Source organism: Myotis myotis, unplaced genomic scaffold (assembly GCF_014108235.1).
Source record: "Myotis myotis isolate mMyoMyo1 unplaced genomic scaffold, mMyoMyo1.p scaffold_m19_p_12, whole genome shotgun sequence".
Taxonomy (NCBI): Eukaryota; Metazoa; Chordata; class Mammalia; order Chiroptera; family Vespertilionidae; genus Myotis; species Myotis myotis.
The window spans coordinates 32,134,917-32,151,911 of NW_023416316.1; the positions used below are offsets into that span (position 1 = coordinate 32,134,917).

Sequence of the window (16,995 nt, forward strand, 5' to 3'; positions counted from 1 at the left end):
AAGCCCCTCATTTTTTAGCTGAAGTGACTTCCAGGAGAGTTAAAGGATCAACACCCTTCCACCCCTCATTAAGACTAGGACATTAAAGCCTGACTGGTGTGGCTCAGTGACCCGTGAACCAGGAGGTCACAGTTTGATTCCAGGTCAGGGCACATGCCTAGGTTGCAGACTTGATCAGGGGGAGGGAAAGCATGAAGGAGGCAGCCGATCAATGATTCTCTCTCATCATTGATGTTTCTATCTCCCTCTCCCTCTCTCTTCCTCTCTGAAATCAATAAAAATATATTTTAAAAAAGACTAGGACATTAAAGAACAACTGCACATACAGGGAAAATTAGAAAGTAACCATGCATGCCCCAAGACTGTGCATGTGAAAGCTCAGGAAAGACCCAAGGAGATCTTAAAGACACATCTAGTGCTTACAGTTCTTTTTGAATTTGTCCAGCAGGTCTTCTGGTTTTTACCTGAAGGCCCTCAAAAAAAAAAAAAAAAAAAAAAAAAGAGAGAGAGAGAGAGAGAGAGAGAGAGAGAGAGAGAGAGAGAGAAACATAAAAAAAATCTGGAGCTTAAAAGTACAGTAACCACACCAAAAAAAATCACTAGAGGGATTCAAAGGCAGATTTAAGCAGGCAAAAGAAAGAATCAGCAAACTTAAAGATAGGATAATAGAAATTATTGAGTCTGAGGAAAAGAGGGTAAAAAGATTGAAGAAAAAGGAACTGAATCTGAGGGACCTGTAGGATATCATTAAGTGGACTAACATATGCATTGTCCCAGAAGGAGAAGAGAAAGAGAAAGGGGCAGAGAGAATATTTGAATAAATAATTACTGAAAAATCCCCACATTTGATGAAAGACATGAATATAAACATCCAAGAAGCTCAAGATAAACTAAAAAAGACTCATACTGAGACCCATTTTAGTCAAGCTTTTGAAAGCTCAAAGAGAGAACCTTGAAAGCAGCAAGAGAGAAGCAGCTCATTACATATGGGGGATCCTCAATAAATAATCATCAGATCTCTCATCAGGAACTTTGGAGGCCAGAGGGCCATGGGCTTGGATGGGACACTAAAACCATAGTTAACAAAAGGAAAAGTAGACAAAGTAGACTTCATCAAATTTTTAAATTTTATACATTAAAGGATACTATCAACAGAGTAAAAAGGCACAGAATGACAGCAAATATTTGCAAATAATTTATCTATTAAGGGATTAGTACCCAGAATATATAGAGAACGACTAAATTCAACAACACAAAAACATAAAACCCAGTTCAAAAGTGGGCAAAGGACGTGCATAGATGTTTCTCCAAGGAAGATGTGTGAACGACCAATAAACACATGAAAAGATGCTCAACCACACTAATTACTAGGGAACTATAAGTCAAAACAACGAGATACTGCCTCACACCATTAGGATGATTACTATAAAAAACAGAAATCAACACGTGTGGAGAGAATGTGCACAGTTGCTGTGGAATAGTATGGTGGGTCCTCAAAAAATTAAAAATAGAATGACTACTTCTGGATATATACCCAAAAGGTTTGAAAGCAGGGTCTAAAAGAAATATCTGTACACCAAGACCATAGCAGCATTACCCACACTAGCTAAAACTTGGAAGCAATTCAAGTGTCCATCAATGGATGAATGGATAAGAACAATGTAGTAGACAAACAATGGAATATTATTCAGCCTTAAAAAGGAGGTAAATTCTGCAATATGCTAGAATATGAACGTACCTTGAAGACATTATGCTAAGCGAAATAAGCCAGTCACAAAAAGACAAATACTGTATTATTCCCCTTATATGAGAATCATTGATTGGTCAGAATCATAGGGACAGAACGTAGAATGGTGGTTACCAGGGGCTTGGGGAGAGGGGAATAGGGAGTTATGGTCAATGTGTATACAGTTTCAGTTTTACAAGATGAGAAGAGTTCTGGAGATGGATGATGGTAGTGTTTGCACAACATTAGGAATGCGTGTAATATCACTGAACTGTAACCTTAAAATGGATAAGATGGTAGATTTTATACTATTTATTTTACAATAAGAAATTAAAAAAATCAAAGAAATGAAGTATGCAGTGAACAAAGTGAAAATTAAAACTTTGATTTTCACTTAATAAAATAATAAAAATTCTGAAAAAAAGTACACGAAATATAATTACTACCCTCATATAGCATTAGATATATTGAAAATCAATTCCATGAAATTGTAAAGGCACATTTAATAAGTAAAATTAATTAAATTATATCTATTATTATTTTTCCATAGAAATGCAAAGAAATTCCAGCAATAACCTGAAATTGGCAAATTGAAAATTTCAAAAGCAAATAAAAACCAGGAAACCATAATGAAAAGAATTAATAAAAACAATAATTTAATAGATAATAACAGCAATGAAAAACTCAATGTATTTTTGCATTAGTAGAAAAAATTGTGAATTGTGAAAACTTGTGAAAATTCAAGAGAAAACTAAATATTTGAAGTTCATCTGTAAGAAAAAGCATTTCACTGAAAAAAACCCCAAATTACAATTAAAGTAATCATCCGATGAATTGCTATGCATCAGTCAAATGCATGGGCAGATGCTGTGTGGTGCTGCTGCTCTTGAGTGCTCTTTGGCAACAAGGCAGTGATGCATGGTTATATGCCTCCTAAGAATATTTACTGCATGCTGGAATTTGATAGGGGGAGTCATATAAATAGTGACCAAAATATTTTCTTCTTAAAAAAAGAATGTTTTTGTTGATGTCAAAGAGAAGGAGGGAGAGCGAGAGATAGAAACATCAATGAGGAGAATCATTGATCTGCTGCCTCCTGCTGCCACCTACTGGGGATCCAGCCTGCAACCTGGGCATGTGTCCTGACTGGGAATGGAATCATGACTTCCTGATTCATGGGTTGATCGATGTTCAACCACTGAGCAACACTGGCTGGGCCCAAATATTTTCAATAATCATTTTTTTTTTAAACAACAGAAATTTATTTTCTCATGGTTTTGGAGGCTGGGAGTCCAGGACTAGTTGCTAGCCAATTTGGTTTTGGGGGAGAGCTCGCTCTCTGTGGCTGGCAGATGACTGCCTTCTCCCTGTGTCCTCACAGGATGGAGATTGATAAATTTTTATTTATTTTTATTTATTTATTTTTATTTTTTTTTAATATATTTTATTGATTTTTTACAGAGAGGAAGGGAGAGAGATAGAGAGCTAGAAACATCGATGAGAGAGAAACGTCGATCAGCTGCCTCCTGCACACTCCCCACTGGGGATGTGCCTGCAACCCAGGTACATGCTCTTGACCGGAATCGAACCCGGGACCTTTCAGTCCGCAAGCCGACGCTCTATCCACCGAGCCAAACCGGTTTCGGCGAGATTGATAAATTTTTAAAAAAATCTTTATTTTTGGAAGTATTGCATAAGCCCCCCCTTCCCCCCCTAGTGACCTCTTCTAGCCCGCCTCCACATCCTGCCCCTTAAATACACTTTTTAAAAGAGCATTTTAAGGTTTACAGAAGGTTTTGCAGAAAGTATAAAGAGTTCCTATATATCTTCCATCCCCTCTGGCTCCCAGTTTCCCCTATTATTATCTTTGCCTTTTCCAGATAGATGTCATATAATCGGTATTGTACAGTGTGTAGACTGGCTTCTTTTGTTTAACATTATGCATTTAAGGTTCCTGCATGTCTTTTTGTGGCTTGATAGCTTATCTGTTTTTATTGCTGAACAATATTCCATTTCATGGGTAGAACACTGTTTATTTATCATTCACTTATCGAAGGACATCTTGGATGTTTCCAATTTTTGACAATTATTAATAAAGCTGTAATAAACATTTGTGTGCAGGTTTTTGTGTGGACATAGTTTTCAACTCATTTGGCTTAATATCTACGAGCACAATTACTGGATTGTATGGTATGTTTAGCTTTGTAAGAAACCATCAAACTCTCTTCCAAAGTGGCTGTGCCATTTTAATTCCCACCAGCACCGAGTGGGAGCTCCCGTTGCTCCCCATCATCGCCAGCATTTGGTGTTGTCAGTGTTTTGGATTTTAGCAACTTAATAGGTGTGCAGCAGTATCTCAAAATAGTTAATTTTGAAATTCCCTAATGAGAATCTTTTCATATGTTTTTTTCAGATTTCTTGCCTAATTTTAAATTGGATTATTTGTTTTATTGTTTTGAGTTTTAAAAGTTTTTCCCCCTATATTTTGGATACAAGTCCTTTGTCTGATATGTGCTTTGCAAATATTTTCTCCCAGTCTGTGACTTGTCTTCTTATTCTCTTAAGTAGACACTTAAGACATTTCACCGAGCAGAAATTTTTAATTTTAATGAAATCTAACTTATAGTGCTTTTGGTGTTATAGCTAAACAGTCATCAGCAAACTTAAGGTTATCTAGATTTTCTCCTGTGTCATCTTCTAGAAGTTTTATGTTGTTAATCCTTACCTGAGGAGACTTTTTCATTGATTTTTAGATAGAGTGGAAGGGAGGGAGGTAAGGGAGAGAGAGAGAAACATTGATGTGAAAGAGACACATCAATTGGTTGCCTCCCACATGTACCTTGACCAGGGCTGGGGATCAAACCTGCAACCCAGGTAAGTGCCCTTGACTGGGAATCAAACCCACAACCCTTTGGTGTGTGGGCTGGAGTTCTAACCACTGAGCATACCAGTGAGGGCAAGTAGTCCAGTTTTAAACTTATCTCTTGAATTTATTATTTGAATTCCTCTTGCTACACACACACACACACACACACACACACACACACACACACACATACACACGTATGTATAACACTGGCCACCTTTTTTGATGAATATTCCAATATGTGGTAATTTACCTAGCTGTTTTTTTTTCATGTATGCCAGAGCCCATATCTTTAACATTTTTAAAAATCCTCATCCGAGGACATCCTTTTATTGATTTTTATAGAGAGAGAAAGGGAGAGGGAGAGAGAGAAAGAAAACATCAATGTGAGAATGAAACATCAATCTGTTGCTTCCTGCTCATGCCCCAACAGGGGATCAAACCAGAAACCTGGGTATGTGCCCTGACTGAAATCAAATCCACAACCTTTTAGTGGATTATATGATTCTGCAACCAACTGAGTGACACCCACCAGGGTCAGAGTTCATCTATAATAATAAAAGCGTAATATGCTAATTAGACCGGACATCCTTCCGGACAAAGCCGTGGTGACAGGGCCGAGCCCCTTGCATGAATTTCGTGCATCAGGCCTCTAGTATATTTATACTACCTGAATCTCAGACTTCATTTTAAACCAGGCCTGATAACCAATTCCAGATTCTTCTCATTTCTTCACTATGGTGATCTTTGTTCTTTTTCCAATTGTTCTTGTTGGATTATTCTGCTTCCTTGAAATTTGAGATAACAATTTTGGGATATTGAGCATGAGTCTTTTGTGGCCAAAAGTCACTATAATGAAGATAGGCAAGTAGCTAGCCTTGAAAGAAAAGCTTGGACTGTGTTGAGTGTTGCCTTTTCTTTGATCTCTAGCTGTCTTGGATCTGCTCTTTGGATGGGGAGAGATGGTTCAACCCATTTCAGTTTTCAAACTGGAGTGGGACAATCACATCACTGCCACCTCATCTGTGCATATAGAGATTTACAGATTACAGACTATAACCTGGTCCCCTCCACTGATGTTGTCTTATCCCAGCTTCTCAGACACCTGTGAGATGGGCCAAACAAAGGTAGATGTGCTCATCTTTGAAGTTAAGGAAATACATGAAAAAGACATGTGCCCAGGATCCCCAGGGTTGGCCAGTAGCTGGGTCAAGAATCAAATCCACATCTTCCCAGACCTCCATACGGACCTCCCTGTTAGGAACGGCTGTGATATTCGCAGGCCCAGTGCAAGAGTACACAGGGATGCCCACATACTCTTGTCTAACTCTTTGAAAGCAACAGTCAATCTATCAAGTTGATCGATGTGTTAAAGAAACTATACTCTATGCTCCAGTTTTGACAAATTGTCACAGCTTGGGTCTCCAGGAGCAGACACTGAGACTGCGTTTGGCCTGAAGGGTGTTTACTAGTGATCAACACAGAGAGGAAGGAGGAACAGGCAGAGGGAGAAGTCCAGCTGCAATGCAGGCCCCACCAAGCCTCAGCCAACCCCACAGGGTGGCCTAGGGCATGTACTGGTATGGCCCATCAGAAGATACCAAGTTAGGTGTAAGGGCTGGTTCCCCCCTCCCCAGCCTGAGGGCAGGGTGAGCCTTTGGATGAGGAGTTCTGTATAGCTGTAGCAAGAGCTGACAGCTGAGCAACAAGTCCTCCCTCTAACTCGTTAATAATGACCTTTTCGGCGCAGGAAAGGGCAGCAGGGCGAGGGGCCCTCCTTCTTTTCCTATTCCCAGCCTTCCTGGTCTCCTCACCCAACCTCCATCCACCTGCCTCCACAGCCACCCCTTGGGCCCATGGGCAACACCACACAGGGGGTTGATCCACGTGGGGAAGATGCAGGGGCAGGAGTTCCCCAACACCCTGGAGGCAGGCAGGGAATTCCAGGGTCCTCAGTACCCAGAGATGGGTCTAAAATGGGATGGGGCACTGGGAGTAGGTGAGAAGTCCCCGAATGGGGTGGCGCAGGTTAGGGACCACCTTGTTCAGGTCTAAGGTACTGCTACCAAAGAGCACACTGAAAATGCTGGGAACCATGAACATGAGAAATTGCTTAAGGAAGACTCTGAATTTCTCAGAGAATGAGATAGACTCCAGTTAATATTTTTAAAAATACTTTTTATTGATTTCAGAGTGGAAGGGGGAGGGAGAGAGAGATAGAAACATCAATGATGAGAGAGAATCATTGACGGGCTGCCTCCAGCACGCCCCATACTGGCGATGGACCCCACAACCTGGGCATGTGCCCTGACCGGGAATCAAACCCACATCTCCTACTTCATAGGTCAGTGCTCACACCGGCCGGGCTCAAGTTAATATTAAATAAAATAAAGGCTTAGAATTACTCGTATCCTCATGCGTACCAGAGATTGTACGAGTAATGTATTCCTGGTGTCGCTGTGCCAGCACTTCATGGCACTCTCGGGGATTCGTTCTTGGTCCAACAATCCTCTCCCGTGGTGGAATCCTCCCTTTGGGTGTAGGTTAGGGTCACCCTCCATCCCTCCGTCAGTAGCCAGGTGCCTGGGGCCCAGCAGAGCCGGCACTGGCAGCGCAGCGAGTGGGGGAGCCGGGGCAGGAGGAGCGCTACCGGGAGCCGGAGCTAACGCAGCGGAGCGGGAGGAGGTGGCCGGGCCCAGCCTGACGCAGCGGCGACGGGAGCAGGCCACTGCGGGGCGCCCGGGCCCCCAGTCCCTCCGCTTTCTCCCGGGGCTGGGGCGCGGGAGTGAGTGCAGCGTAAGCTTGCTGGGGTCACGGACGGGGAGCCGAGGCCGAGGGAGGCACAGGACCGCGCACTCGGTGGAGGAGGCGGGGGAAGGAGGGGCGAGGCGCGGGAGGGGAGGAAGCTGAGAGAGCGGAGGGGGAGGAGGAGGGAGGGACCCGCCTGCTGCGCTCGGCAGCCCGGCAAGTGTGGCTGCAGGCGCCTGTCGCCACTGCTGTCCCGGGGCTGAGTGGCATCCAGGTGCCCAGGACCGTGCGTGCTCCAGCGCGTGCGTTACCGAGGGTGAGCGCCGAGCCGGCCCCAGCCTCCAGCTCGCTCCCCCGGGCCGCGGTGCATGTTCGCCTCCTGCCACTGTGTGCCGAGAGGCAGGAGGACCATGAAAATGATCCACTTTCGGAGCTCCAGCACCAAATCACTCAGCCAGGAGATGAAATGCACCATCCGGCTGCTGGACGACTCGGAGATCTCCTGCCACATCCAGGTGCGGGAGGCGCTGGGCGAGGGAAGCGGGCGCGCCTGGGCAGGGGAGGGTGGGGGGGGGGCTCTGCGGGTGGGCGTGCGCCGTCAGGGCTGAGGAACCCACCCCAGGGCCTTGCTAGAAAGCCAGATTTCCTTTCCTGTCTTCTGAGGCTGGCAGCCCTACCCAGCGATGGGGGCACTGCCCCTGGCAGGCGCCAGGCAGAACGTTATCTGCGCCCAAGCCCCTCCTGGCATGCAGGCTTCGCACGCGTCTGGCTGCGCCCAGGCTGGAGACACCTCCTGGAGGACTGTAGCCCCTCTGTCGCCTATCCCACGAGGAAATTGGAGTTCTGAGACCGAGAGGGGCACCTTTAGGTCGCCCACTCTTCCTTCCTCCTTTCCTCCACGTGGAGAAGGCATGCACTAGCCTGGGTCCACTCTTTTTTCTTTACGGCACCGGCTCCAAAGATTCCATCAGACCCAACCACCCGCCCATCACCTTTACTTCTCTACAGCGTGTGTGTGTGTGTGTGTGTGTGTGTGTGTGTGTGTGTGTGTGTGTGTGTGACTGCGAAGTTTCCCCGGAGGGAGCGAGGCTGGGCAACCCCGGGCTCCAGCCTTGAGGGATGGGGCGCGCCCTGCGTGGAACTGGAGCTACCTCGAAAGGAACCGTGTGAAATCTGAGTGTTTCAGAGAAAGGAAAAGGGCTGTGAGGCCAGTAGAGTTGAATTGAGCTGAGCTCAGGGCTCAGGGATTTCAGCAGGACCCGGGCCCAGGGAAAAAGCACCCCTTGAAGTATTATCGGTGGACATTCGCTCTTGCCCAAGTTGGAGAGAGTGAGTTGTTTGGGGGAAGGCAGCTTTGCTGGCAGCTCCATCCTCCCATAATAAGTGCCTTTGGGTTTGCAGGAGAGCTGTTATGAGCTGCAAGGGTGTGTGTGTGTGTGTGTGTGTGTACTGTTAATGTGTGTATATGTAGGCAGGTGTGTGCCCTCTCCCACGACCCAGGGTGTACAATTTGGAAAGGTCGTGTTAGGGCTCAGCACTATTTGCTTCTGACTTTAAAATCTATTTACCCCGGGATTTCCTTTTCTCACCGACTGGGTCTTCAGTGAAGCTCAGGACTGAACTTCAGGTACTGGGCACCCTCTGCAGTTCTGGTGAAAGGTGAATGGGGGCAGTATCTCCCAGCATAGGAATCCCTTCCAGGGCTGTGTTAACCAAGAATGAATAAATGAATGAATGAAAGGTCTTTCCCCTTTTTTTGTTCCTAGTGGGAGCTGGTGACAGGCAGCCAGCAGCTAATTTGTAAGCTAACAGGTGGACAATGTCAAGGCAGGAATGAGGTGATTTCCCAGGAGAGCAGGCTCCCCCTGAATTTTGTTTGGAGAATCTTGAATTTCATTCTGAGCTAAAGTTACTAATAAAAAGATTAGCGGGATAGGCAGTTTTTCTGCTGCCACAGGGCTGCACAGAACCATTTGGCATGTACTGTCCTGTGATCCAAGACAGTAGTTTGTGCACTTTAAGTCCAAAGTGGATGTACAAGTCTGTTAACCCACACGGAATATGTAGCTAACAGGGGCCAGCAGCAGGGAGTGGGGCTGTTGAGTTCTCCTTTGCTCTGTCAGCCCTCTGTCTGCCCTGTTCTGTTCCACTTGGAGTTGATGCCACTGTTTTTTCTCTTTTCTGGTTCTGGACTAGGTCTTCCTTAGGATAGATAGGTAGCCCTCAAAGGACATGTATTTATTGTCTGGTGTTCTGGGAAACAAAATTGTAGCCAGTCTAATAGCAGTTTGGAAAGTTAGACTTTGTATGGGCCAACTGATGCCAAAGTGGTTGAAATGCTATGATCTAAAATGTTGATTTCGGCATTGCTTAAAATAAAAAATCAAATGTTTCATTTGGTGGCACATCTTATTCTCCCCCCTCTGCCCCAAATGGTGATTATCATTTAATCAGTTAAAAGAAATTAAAATATTTTATTTTGATATCTTGGAACTTATATCTTCCTAGAGCATTCCAAACCCAGGAATTAAAATTGTACTTCTGGGTAGAAGGTCACACAAAAACTTGCCATTTGTTTAGAGTGAGAACAAAATGCTTTAAAAAAATCTTTTGGAGTCACCAGTACATGCCCTGGGGAAGCCATCTGCCTTTCCTTCCTCCTTCCTTCCTCTAGTCCTCCTCCTTTTCCCTCCGTTCCAAGGGATCACCAAGTTAACGGAGTGTATGGACTCCTGAACAGAGTCACACATCCTCCTTTCATAACTACGCAAAATGTGGGTTATGGATTTTTTGGGAAAAACAACAGCTTTTACATATTTGTTTTCCAAATTATGTAATTTTCATGGTATTTTGACAAGGAAAACTTTCAAACAAATAACTTATCAGTCTCAGCAGCCTGATAGCCAGTTCCAGTAGGAGGTGCTGAAAGCCACTTGCGCAGTCTCTTTTTGCAGGGCCTGGGGTGCTGTCCCACGTGTCGCTTCTGTGTGACTGTTTCCTCTCGGTAATGTGGAAGAGGAATTCCGAATGGACAGCGAGTCAAAGGGGCGTCTAGGGCACCAGGCAGGCCTGGAGAAGGGGAGGAGTCCCTGAGTGCTCCCTCCTGGGTTTTTCCAAATGAGCCAACCCTGGAAGTCTGGAGACTGTAGCAGGACATGACTTAGTTCTGACCTCTCACTCAGCCTTGCTGCTTCAAGTAGAGGGGAGGTCTAGCCATCTTCCCCATCCTACCCACGTTTTCAGATGCCAGCATGGTTATTTACAAGTTCTTCTAATAAACTTATATTTAATACTGATTTTTATTGAGTAAAATGTAGCAGGCTTTTTATGTTATTCATTCTTCAGCAAAGCCTGGTAAGCATGGTGATATTATTGGGAATTTGGATTTGGATTTGAATAAAAATCTTAGCATAATTTTTAGCACATAGTAGTTCTTCAATAAATATTTTTTTTGATCCTTCCCTTTCTAGACTATTAAATCCATGAGAATAAGAACATTTTGCGGTTGTTCATTAAGGAGTCCCCAATACATAGATCGTACCTGACATATAGTATGTGTTCACTAAACACTTGCTGAATAAATGAGTGCCCAATATTTAATCTAGCTCAGTGGTTCTCAACCTTCTGGCCCTTTAAATACAGTTCTTCATGTTATGACCCAACCATAAAATTTTCTTCGTTGCTACTTCATAACTGTAATGTTGCTACTGTTATGAATCGTAATGTAAATATCTGATATGCAGGATGGTCTTAGGCGACCCCTGTGAAAGGGTCGTTCGACCGCCAAAGGGTTCGCGCCCACAGGTTGAGAACCGCTGACTAGCTCATTACCTATCAGCATGAGGCTAGCATGAGAACATTGGATTTTGAATCAGGAGCTGTGTGGTATAGTTATGTTACCAACCAGTTTTATGGCATTGAATGAGTCATTTGATATTTGGAGTCAGTGTTTCTTTTTGTAAAATAAGGGAGCTGGGTTAGATAGATGGCTTCAGTTTAAAAGTCCATAGTTTAATTATTACCTGAAACCAATTACATAGGGTAAAACACTGCTGGTGACAGAGTGGATGTATACACATTCTCTCATGTGGTTTTCATAACTATTCTGCTTCATGTCCATTTTATTAATGTTGTATCTTTGAGTGTTGTCTCAAACTTACAGAAAATGAGATTCAGAGAGAGTAAGCAACTTGGGTCACATGGCAAGTAAGTGGATTGGAAGGAACCCAGGTCATTTGACTCAAGAATCCAGAGCTCTTTCTCTATAGCACTGCCTCTTGAAACCTGAGAGTTAGGATACTTTTGGCTGCAAGTAAGACAGTGGCCAGGCTGAAGTGGCTTAAATTACAAGGACACTTATCTTACCTAAGGGGAAGTCCACAGGTAGGGTAGCCTCAGGATTGTTCAGCAGCTCTGCGTGGATCCAGGCGCTTTCTGTCTTTCCATTCTGCCATCCTCCATGCCAGCTACATCACTATAGTCATCATGATTATGAGATGGCTGTGCTAATTCTGGATGTCAGTCAGGCACTGCCAACCCACCATATAAAAGGTGGTATTTCCTCATGCATTTTTTTTTTAATCTTTTCTAGAGGCGCCATATGTCTTCTCATCAGATCCCATTGGCCAGGATCCTGACATATACCCATGCTCTCCCTAGCTGCAAAAAGTCAAGGAATGTAGGCAGCTGGTGTCTTCATTTCTCACTCTCTATTATGAGAGGCGGGCTTTGCCATTATGGGAGGAATGGAGAGGGGTGTGTGTGTGTGTGTGTGTGTGTGTGTGTGTGTGTATGTATGTGTGTGTGGTGGGGGACAGGGAATGACTGTTGGCTAAGCAAGCAAGAATGTCTTTCAGAACAGGTCAAATTGAGTTACAATAAAAATTTCAGGAGAGTTTAATAAGATGTTATCTAAGCCCTGGAAGTTGATCTTTGTATGATCAAATTTCAGAGCAAGAAAAATTATTGGATAATTCTTTGTACTTTGTGTTGTTAAATATGAGTTCTGTCCTTATTGAACTGGTGGGTCTGGGCAGCTATAAGCCATCTTGTGTAAAGCAGGCGACTCCACTCTTGCTGAAGTGGCATTAGGCAAAGTGGTTGAGAGCTTATGTTCTGAAGTGCTACTTGCTTGGGTTGGAACCCTGGCTAGTCAGGTGGCTTTGGGTAAGCCACTTTGCCTCTTTGGGCCTTAGTTTCCTCATCTGTAAAGTGGGGATAATAATGGCACAGACCTCATGGGCTTTAGTATCTGGCCCATTGTAAGAGCTGAAAAAAAAATTGACAGTTATCTTAATCTTATGTGAAGATATGTTAGAGGTAATCCTAAGTATTGGGAAGGCTTTGATTTAGAATCTAATGTCTCTAAGCCCAAACTCTATCACTTTCTGATTGTTTAAGACCTTAAACTAGTCACTGGGTCTCCTGTTTTTCATCTGGGAAATGGGCATAATAATTCCTCAATTGTCATCTTTCCCTGGGTTGTTGAGATAAAGCATGGTGTAACTGTTAAAACATCACCCATATTCTAATCAACTTAGTTTTTTTTTTTTCTAAAGGGAGTAGTGGTTAGTGTCTGCTCCCTGAATTTCTTAAATGTTGGAACAGGAATTGGATAAGTCACATCAAAACATACATATGTACCAAATATCAGGCCCCATGGAAATCCTGCTGGTGAAATCCAAGCTAGATTTAGGTGACAGCCACACCTTTTCTGTTAGTAATGACATCCCAACACTTCCTCTGTCAAACTCATCTAGAATGCCATTTAGAGTTCACTGAAAATCAGACACAAGAGGAGTAGAAGGGATGTTTTACAAGGACACTTAACTGTTGTAAAACAACGCTCCCTTCTTACTGTTCTATTATATGTAAGTGTCCTTACATATAATAGAATATGGCCCAGTGCTGATGTGTTTAGGCCAGAATACTTGGGCCAGCTCTTTGTATTAAGTATATTATGAAAAAATAAAGTAATCTTATTTCAATGGTCTACGAAGATCTTATCTCTTGATGTTCTCAGAGCAAATGCAAAGTGTATTGACTGTGGGGAGAATGAAATACTGTTAGTTTCACATCATTTGGACACTATAGCTGCTGGATGCTTTTAACTTCATCTAGCAAATTCTAATTCAAGCTGACATTAACATTAAGCACATTTACTGGCTCATTTATCCAGAAGTCCTGATTTAAGGACTGAATTCAAGTACTGTCCTGCCTATTGTGATGGCTTTATCCTTGGACTGGTAGTGAAAAGGTTATAGTAGTTCCAGTTCTCACGTTTTTATAGGACACCCTCCAGAGGAAGAGAGAAACCATTTCCAACTCAGTATCCCAACAAAAGTCCTCCTAGGTCACATGTCCTCCCCTGAACCAGTGACTACAGTCAGTGGAAGGGACTCTTCTAATTAGCTTAAGGTGACTAGAACTTGACCCTGGGACTCAGTGTGGAACCAACTTTCTTCCTGGTAGTGGTCTGCATGGACCGGTCAATATCTAAAAATCAGGGCTTTCTTCAGAGGAGGAAGGGGGAAAGTGGAACTGGCTCCAAAGAAGATAACTCACCATATCTACTTCAGATGCTTTGTCTGGGTGAGTGGTCCTCAAAGTATGGTCTGGGGACCCCTGGAAGTCCCTGAGATATTTCAGGAGGTCTATGAGGTTCAAACTATTAAAAAACTCCTGCCCTAGCCGGTTTGGCTCAGTGGATAGATCGTCAGCCTGCGGACTGAGGGGTCCCAGGTTCGATTCTGGTCAAGGGCATGTACCTTGGTTGCAGGCACATTGTTTCTCTCTCATTGATGTTTCTAACTTTCTATCCTTCTCCCTTCCTCTCTGTAAAAAATCAATAAAATATATATATTAAAAAAATTATCCATCTCTGATCCATTTTGTGTTCATTTTTGTGTACGGTGTGAGATAGGGGTTCAACTTCATTCTTTTGCTTTTTATCCAGTTATCCTAGCACCATTGATTGAAAAAACAATTTTCCCTCATCAAACTGTCTTGTTACCTTTGTTGAACTGTTGTTTGCTTTTCCACTCTCATTCTCTCACTAATGTACGGTGGATATTTCCAGAGGCTGCATTGAATGCAGAAGCAGATATGAGTATCCAGATGTTTTCTAGTGAGCCAGACATTAAAGATATTTGCAAAATTGTAAAGCAATGCCCCCCTTCTTACTAAGTTAATTATTATTTTGTGAATAAGTTATTTTTATAAAAGTATGTAATTTATGTTAGTGTGCAATGGGCTTATTATTATTTTTAAATGAATCAAAAATTGACTGAAAATATTCTCAGCAAATATTGATATATACAACCCAAATAAAAATCTTATAGATCCTCAATAGTGTAATGGAGATTTGAGGCCAAACAAGCTTGAGAATTACTCGTTTTGGTGACTATTAATTCCTGAAAAATTAAAAAGAAAAACAAATAAAACAAAATAGAACTTCCGTGCATCTTGAGCCTGAAGGATTACAAGTATTTGAAATGATATTAATGAAATAAGAAACACCCAATGTGGCCTTAGTCAGTTTTTCTCAGTGGATAGAGCATCGGCCTATGGACCAAAGGGTCCCAGGTTCAATTCTGGTCAAGGGCATGTACCTTGGTTGCAGGCTCCCGCATGGCCCAAACCCTGGTCAGGGCTCGTGCAGGAGGCAACCAATCAATGTATTTCTCTCACATTGATGTTTCTGTTTGTCTTTTCCTCTCTCTTCCACTCTCCTTAAAAACCAATGGAAAAATATCCTCAGGCGAGGTTTAACACCAACAAAAAAGATTAAAACAAACAAACAAACAAACAAACAAAAAACATCAATTGTGTACATGGAAAATGTGTATATTTAAAATTCTTTGTAGTAAGCATATACCTGTGTGTTTGTGAGTGTGTATTGCAATGTTAAACGTAGAGGTTACACAAGGCCAGGTTCTGCTGTAGTAAGCATTCCCCAATTGCACCTGCTTTCTAACTGAATTGTGATTTTTCAACTTTAATAATTAGATAAAGCCGTGTCTTACTTTGAGGCCCTTCTTTGGTTATGTACCATGATGCATTAAGTTTTTGAAATGTAAGCCACTTGAATCAGGTCTGTGAGTCATTTGAACTCTTAAGTTGTTACTTCTTTTTCTAAGTAGGCATTTTGGGAAAACTTAAAAACATTGCCGGAATGGAAATGTCAGAATGTGCCCCATGAAGAATCTGAGATTCACATGCGTGACAGATGTTGGGTGGCTAGCATGGTCCTCTCTTAGTTCCAATTTTGTGTGATGAAGGATTCAAGTTGCTCCTCCTATGAAGTAGCAGAGAGCCAGATGTGGAGTCCAGAGATGGGAAACAACGAGATTATGGTCAGGAGCTGTCAAGGAAGGTTTTACAACTGAGACGTGAACTTGATTCAGGCTATTTGGTGCCAGTGTTCAGTTCTGGGTGGAGTGGGTAAATGTTTCTCAGTTTCTGATACTGCAGTGGAGCCTCTGTATTCTTGTTAAAATGCAGATTCTGACTCAGGAGGTCTTGAGGAGGACCCTGTAATTGGGCATTTCCAACAAGCTTCCAGGTGCTGCTGCTGGTGGTCTGTGAACCATACTTGGAAGAGTCAAGTGTTCATGGAACTTATCTTTTTCATAATCCTTTTCTTAATTTCCTTGAGTGTGGGACATTTTGTCTGTTACCTCCTTTGATAGTGCCTCACCTACACATTTCTTTTAGTAGATGTTCAGTGAATGTTTGAGCGTCTGGGTGAGTGAATTAAAAAAATCTCTTGAGGTGTGTCTATCACGATAGAGCAGAGTGCTGATTAGACACTGGTTCTGGGGATGGAATGATTCCTTCTGACTCCCACCCCAGCCAAATCAAGAGATTGCTTTTCCAACAGGACTTCCTGTGATGACCAATCTGATGAAGTGTTGAATGTCTGTGAGAGCACAGGGGGGACTGGGGTTAGTGAGGGCCTTCTTGTCCCTCTGGGCCATACTTCCCACTTGTGCTTTCCCGTATCCTGGACTCTTGATGGCATTGTAGAGGAATTCTGGCAACTTCTCCTCACAAACAAATCACTATGCCCTGGCCAGTGTGGCTCAGTTAGTTGAGTGTTGCCTGGTACACTGAAAAGGTGGTTGGTTCAATTCCCGGTCAGGGCACATGCCAGGTTTGCAGGCTCTATCCCCAGTAGGGGGCCGATTAATGTTTTGCTCTCACATCGATATTTCTCTCTCTCTCCCTCTCCCTTCCTCTCTCTCTCTAAAAGTCAATAAAAAATATATTTTAAAAAATCATTGTGTATAATGACTAGCAGTGCCTGGAAGCTCCCAGAGGCATAGGGGCCCCAGCTATTCTCAGTAGCAGAAGTGACCCTGAGGGACAGTGACCCTGCAGGACAGTGAAAAGTGCATGTGAGGTGTAACATAAGCTCTGGAGCTATTTGTTTTGGTGATTTTCCCTGAAGGTGCAGGAGGCAAATGAGAGGATCACTTTAGCAAGAAGTAAAGCTCATTCTAACAGAGAAGAACATTTGTATAGATCAAGAAATTATGCTTTCTCGTAAGTAAATTAGTAAAGTTTTGAAATGACATTAATATTATTTGATAAACATGTAAAACGCATCTTCTGTATGCCAAGCACAGAGTGGGGGATGGGAAATAAAAAGAAA

At 43.1% G+C, this 16,995-nt stretch overlaps 1 protein-coding gene and 1 non-coding gene across 3 annotated transcripts in view; both read left to right on the forward strand.

The window, feature by feature from the left end:
• Positions 1-413: 413 nt before the first annotated feature.
• Positions 414-476, forward strand: LOC118667776. The gene has a single exon (XR_004971370.1). It is a non-coding gene; the product is annotated as a U7 small nuclear RNA (small nuclear RNA).
• A 7,058-nt stretch (positions 477-7,534) lies between these two features.
• The window catches only part of FRMD3 (FERM domain containing 3), a 228,982-nt gene continuing 219,521 nt past the window's right edge, over positions 7,535-16,995 (forward strand). The window contains exon 1 of one of the 2 annotated variants that reach the window (XM_036330724.1): positions 7,535-7,855. In XM_036330724.1, coding sequence (XP_036186617.1) covers positions 7,709-7,855 — 147 coding nt within the window. In that variant the 5' untranslated portion in view covers positions 7,535-7,708. The remainder of the gene's footprint in view (positions 7,856-16,995) is intronic. The other variant, XM_036330725.1, reaches the window with a different exon arrangement.